General features: G+C 44.8%; 2 protein-coding genes across 3 annotated transcripts; one reads left to right on the top strand and one right to left on the bottom strand.

The window, feature by feature from the left end:
* Nucleotides 1-569: 569 nt before the first annotated feature.
* Nucleotides 570-1390, top strand: LOC119770027 (shematrin-like protein 2). Its single transcript, XM_038264102.1, has 2 exons — nt 570-863; nt 1021-1390. Exons 1-2 carry the CDS (start codon nt 855-857, stop codon nt 1315-1317), a joined length of 306 nt encoding a protein of 101 aa, XP_038120030.1. The 5' UTR covers nt 570-854; the 3' UTR covers nt 1318-1390.
* A 118-nt stretch (nt 1391-1508) lies between these two features.
* Nucleotides 1509-5339, bottom strand: LOC6038392 (toll-like receptor 13). 2 transcript variants are annotated; one of them, XM_001848147.2, is made up of 5 exons: nt 4938-5339; nt 3736-3865; nt 2228-3672; nt 2034-2161; nt 1509-1980 (listed from the first exon to the last, which is right to left on the bottom strand). In XM_001848147.2, the coding sequence occupies exons 1-5, from the start codon at nt 5322-5324 to the stop codon at nt 1791-1793; spliced, it is 2280 nt and encodes a 759-aa protein (XP_001848199.2). In that variant the 5' UTR covers nt 5325-5339; the 3' UTR covers nt 1509-1790. The 2 variants fall into 2 exon arrangements, 1 of the variants encoding a protein (XP_001848199.2); XR_005278809.1 differs by having other exon boundaries at nt 1915-1980; nt 2034-2172.
* Nucleotides 5340-5635: the final 296 nt, after the last annotated feature.

Below are 5635 nucleotides of genomic sequence, written 5' to 3'. Positions count from 1 at the left end.
CGTTCTGCGTGCTGGCCCTGGCGCAGAATGAAAACGATGAGCTCAGGTCAACGCTAACTGTGGACTCCGCTGACCATCAGCCAGATCCGGACAATTCGGATGCTACCGATGAGGATTCCATGAACGTGGAAGAGAGTCGCTACTACGGAGGTGGCTGGCGAGGAGGACGTGGAGGCGGCTGGAGGCGGTGGGGATAGAGCCGCGTTGGATTAAGCATTCAAGTGACTTTTTTATTGCATGAAAACGGTGTTCGGTTCAGCGGAAAGGGCTTTTGAGATTATGAATAAGTTATGTGATGAAAAAATATAAGTTTGTTAATTTGTAAAAATGGTTTTCTTCATTCATTTCAATCCACAACTCTTCCAAATTCACTTTTGAGTTTTTGAATATTTATTTTGAATTTAAACTGGTTTGGTTAAAAAAAAACTTGCCGAGTTCTATTAAACAAAACATATTGTCAAATTATTGCCAAAGTTACATGAAATTCGTCAATTCGGTATAAAAATAGCGGAATCGTGGATTTCAGAAATTGTCGTCAACAAGTCTACGATGAATAACCGAGCTCTAACTGAAAACTTAAACAAAGATAATTCCATTATAGTTCCGGTCTTCCATGCTGGTGTTTTATCAAAATGTTTTGAAATGATTTCATTTCGGGCAGCTTTAATTAAAACTTCTCACAGGAAATCCCCTGTTTTGGTTGACCGAGGTGCCAAAAATTGGAGAACAAACAACGTTAACCATAAATACGCTTCACAATTTAAATTTTGCATCAGTTGTTTTTCGGAGCCAGTTCTGGTGACATTGGATACATTCTTGAAGGAGAGAAATCTTTGTGTGAAACGGAAGAAGCTATGTGGAAGGTACGATTTGCGTCCTACAAAGTGATAATTGAATGAGTAAAGTTACCCGTGGATAGAGTGTGGTTTGCCAAATTTGTAGTGATTCCTTCAATAGTTCAATTGGACAGAAACAAAATTTTCAGAAAGTGTATTTAATGAAATGTTACATAAATTCTAGGTATTTTCTGTAATTTGCGCGTTGCTCGCCGTGGCGCTGGCCAGCCCTATTCCCCAGTTCGTGGTCGTTGGTAACGGAGATTTGGACAGTGCTGAGTCTGCCCACGGAGGTTACGGTGGCTATGGAGGTTATGGCGGCGGTTACGGCGGCTATGGTGGAGGATACGGTGGTTATGGAGGGTTCCCGCTAGGTGGCGGAATCGGAATTGGAATCGGAGTGCCTGTTTTAGGCGTTGGTTACGGAGGTGGATACGGAGGGTATGGCGGCTATGGAGGCTACCATCATCATCATGGATAAATATTTTGATGAATTGATAGTTAATAGATCTAAAACTAGAATTTAATAAATGTATCTTATTTATTTAAATAAATCTGTATTGCATGGTAATTATAACTTATAATCCTTGCTATCATAGTCTGGGTTGAATCGGGACAACAGTCTGAATAGGGATAGCTGATTTACTTAACAGCTTGAAATTTTGAAATCGATGCACTATTTTTGTAAATCTGTGCCTGTGCTATCAGAAACCAATCAAAAATATCAAAATATTTACAGTAACGAGGCTAAAACCGCTGTTCCAATAAGTCTCATGTGTCCCGATTCGCACAAGATGACGGTACCAAAAAACTTGACCTCTCATATTAATCACACCATGAACGATGTCCATGTTCTCAAACACGATCAACTTGAAGTAATATTCAATAACGCAACAACGATAACCCCCAAAGTTATACTCTACAACGATCCCACTGTTCAACCCCATGCACGATTCAGCACTTGGACGTGAGCAAAGCTTTGCGCAACCGTTTCCAGAAAAGCTCCTTTTCTTGCGTTCGCTCTTTGGGCCACTTGATGTAGGTCTTCGTCTTCATGAGAAAACCCAACGTTTTGGGACACTTTCGTCGCGGGATGTCCTCCAGCAGCACCAGTATCAGCTCGTCTCGGCGGGTCTCCAATAACCTGAAATTGGTATAAGTTTAATATTCTATCATGTTCAAATCTCAATTACCTACCGATGCTGCGCCAGATGCATCTCGAACTGACACCACCGACTCATCAGAAAGCTCTCCGACACGATCAACATCAGGCAGCGCGAGCGATCCATGCAGGAAATGATGTTTTCCAGTATCCCGTAGCCAACCTGCCAAAGATCTGGATTTCATACTCCACTCCTCCATGCTCTCGAATAAGCCAATGCTGAACCTACCTCAAAGTCCCGCTCGTGGAGGCAAACCGTCAGCAGGTCCTCGCGCTCCAGGTTCGGAAGCATTTCCTCGAGAACCCAGGAGCGATCGTTATCACTGTAGCTTACAAACACGTCGTAGTTGAAGGGCGCCTCCTCCACGAGGGCACTTTTGTCCAGGTACAGCTTATCGTCGTTGAAGAAGCTGAGAATCGCCGAGTTTTTCAGAATTACGAAGAAGTACTTGATGTAGAACCAGTACCAGTAGATGCCCAACAGGGACAGCAAAGCTAATATCACCAACAAGCTAGATATTACATAGATCACGAGGTATTCTTCGACGTCATCCTCGAGAGGTTCCTCGCTAGCTGGTTCAGAAATGTTGTTGTAACCTCCTTCGTCCTCGCGGCTGCAGATTTGCAACTCGATCGCGTTCACTCTTCTCTTGCCGGTGAAGTTCATGCAATAGTACTCGGCTTCATCGAAATCGTACAGCTTAAGGTGTTCAATTGAAAATATCGTCTCGGTCGCGGAACGCTCCGAGTTGAGTTCCGTTTGGGGAGTCACGGCCGAGCTGTTCCCCATGATCATCTGAAGGAAGTACACGTAGTTGCAGGTGCACTGTATCGTATTCACTCCAACTGCGAGATACTTGAGGGGCTCAAAATCTCTTAGCATAGAGGTGGTGATTAGCAGAAGATTATTGTGTCGTGCGTTCAACAAGTACATCTTGGTATTGTTTGCAAACAGCTGACAACTCCACGACTGAATAAAGTTATTGCTTACATCCAGCGCTTCCAAGCTAACGAGCTCATTAAACGGACCATACTCCAGTGTTGACAAAAAGTTTCCCCTCAAGTTCAGCACCCGAAGATTCCTCAGTCCAGACATCCACTTCAAGTTGAAAATGCTCGCATTCTTAAAGTACAACACCTCCAAACTGTTCCGCAACAGCGAGAAACTCAGCTCATTCAAAGCCCGTCCGCATCCCAAATTCCCCGAAAGGTCCAACATCTTGATGCTCTCCATCTGGAACAGGTAGTCCATCAGCGTTGGCAGATCCGTGTAGCAATAGCTGACGTACTCCAGCTTAGCCCCGAGCGAACTCAACGCTATGAACGCCTTCAAGTCCAACTTGCTGTGGGACAAATCCAAAAACCGCAGCTTGTTCAACGGTTGAAACACGTTCGAGTCCATGTCCATCCCCGTGATCAGCTTCATAAAGGGATTCTCCATCCGTGCCTCCTCCTCCCGCAGCGAGCTGTCCATGTAGGACAGGTCCAGATGTACCAGCTTGTTCAGTCGGTTGAACAGCGGCGCCGGAAGCTTTGTGATGTAGTTGTGCGAAAGAAAGAGAAACTGCAGCTTCGGGACGTCGTGGAAAAAGTCCGCCGGAAGCACTCCCAACCCGCAGTAGCGCATGTCCAGCGTTACCAGGGATTGAAGGTTGGGTATTTTCGGACGGTTGTCTGAAACGGGACTTGCGATGATTTATAATTTTTGCAGCAAAATGAGAAGAGAGATCCACTCACTCGATTCCGCAGTGAATTCCTTCAAGGGGTTGAACATCAAGGAGAGGTGCTCCAGATTGGGGAAAAGCAGCAAACTATCCGCTGGCAGTTCAGTGAGTCGGTTGTTTGCTAGCGATAAATATCGGATGTCCTGTAAATTTGGTACGAAAAATTAGCTGTTTTTGCTAGACAGTTCCTGACCCAAAAGTTAAAATGCGTCTCTTTGTTTCGCATTTAAATATCAGTTACCAGTTGTTAAAATACAGGAAAATACTTAGATATGGGGGCAACTCCACTTACTCCCACTGGCTAGGGCAAAAAAAACCCAAGAGACCCTAGCAGTATGCAGCCAGTTCTGTACCCCCACATTTGCTATCCCACTAGGAGACTACAGAAGCATCCGAAGTTGGTAAGATTACAGGAAAATACTTAATTATTGGGCGGAGCTTCACTTACTCCCACTGGCTATGACGTTGGTAGCTGTTTGGTAGCCGATTGGTAGCAAGGATTGACAGATTGACTTCGCAAGTCATCTCTGGTATTGCTGCCAACCTGACTTCTGCCAATCCTTGCTACCAATCGGTTACCAAACAGCTACCAACGTCATAGCCAGTGGGAGTAAGTGAAGCTCCGCCCAATAATTAAGTATTTTCCTGTATCTTAACAACTGATACTTAAACGCGAAACTAAGAGACGCACTGTAACAATTGGGTCACGAACTACCATCGGTTACAATACATAAAATCGGGGCAACTTTTTCCGATTTCGTCTATGTTGGCAGAGGTGGTATTGTACAAAGCCTAATTTGCCTTACGTTTTTAAGCAAATTTATCGCTTCATTCTTTAGTTATTTTGAAATGTAATTGAAAAAATAATTACTAAATCGTAACCAGCAACAAACAATCAACATTATTCACCTTGAATGAACCCTCCGGTAATACCCGCCCTTCCATTGATGCGTACCCGAAGGAACTCGTGCTCTGAACAACTCAATTACATAGAAGCTTATCACTGATGCCAATCAACTACACGCGTCTTCAGCGCGATAACAGTCCCTAAATAATTTGCTCTCTATTTCAGCACTCAAAACAGATGAAATCATTTTGCTTTAGGTTTGCTCAGCAATTATTTTTAATTTTTTTAAAAAGCCTGCGCAACGAATTGTCTTCGTCAGGGATTATAAAACACTATACATTCATGGGGTTATCCTTACTATAACTTACACTGAAGTTCAGCATCGTTTCCAGCTTTTCCACTACAGATTCCATTGCGTTGTCGTTCAGCTTCAGATTCGATACATCCAACGCTTGCGAGCTGCTCCTGATGGTCAACGAACCATTCGGAAACAGCCAGGGCAGATAGTTGTTGGCGCTGCCCAGTATACACTCCGGATTGACGCCGATCAGGTAGTCAAACTTGCGCAGCCGGATGCGGTACGGGTCACCCGATTCCACCGGCAGAAAGTTCTCGTAACCATTGCTGAACTCGTCACCTTCCTTCCCGTCACAATCGACGTCGTCATCCGATTGACATCCGATTTGCGCGTCAACAACACTTTGTCCTAGTAACAGCAGCTGTAACACAAGCAGTATCACCGTACGAACTTCCATAGGTTCGCCGCGTTCATCTCTCAAGACTTCGTCCCAAACTGTGCGCAGTTCCACCGAAGTGGACAGTTCGGGGGAGCGTGACATCAAGATAACGGCCTTATCGAACGTGATTTCGCCTTTTGTTTCGCGCCGTTTGGGTTTCAACTGTCCGCCCTTATCGGCATCCCGAAGGTGTAATTAACACTGGAACGCCCAACGCATGTCCAACTTACACGGACGCCCAAGCCTCCCAAAAAAGTTGGAACGGTAACTTCAACTCGCTGGTTCTCGGGCATAACTCAACCAATCAAGGTGATTCTTTTTTCCAGTGA

This window comes from Culex quinquefasciatus, chromosome 3 (assembly GCF_015732765.1).
Source record: "Culex quinquefasciatus strain JHB chromosome 3, VPISU_Cqui_1.0_pri_paternal, whole genome shotgun sequence".
NCBI classification, from domain to species: domain Eukaryota; kingdom Metazoa; phylum Arthropoda; class Insecta; order Diptera; family Culicidae; genus Culex; species Culex quinquefasciatus.
This window is presented reverse-complemented; position numbering and strand designations above follow the sequence as displayed.

What these genes read in the sequence shown, in the direction of transcription:
- LOC6038392 (XM_001848147.2), bottom strand. Translation starts at nt 5,324, where the DNA reads ATGGAAGTTCGTACGGTGATACTGCTTGTGTTACAGCTGCTGTTACTA. An exon ending in GGAATTCACTGCGGAATCGA is followed by an intron (nt 3,673 to 3,735) that starts GTGAGTGGATCT and finishes GTCCCGTTTCAG; the next exon opens with ACAACCGTCCGAAAATACCC. An exon ending in TCCACGAGCGGGACTTTGAG is followed by an intron (nt 2,162 to 2,227) that starts GTAGGTTCAGCA and finishes GATCTTTGGCAG; the next exon opens with GTTGGCTACGGGATACTGGA.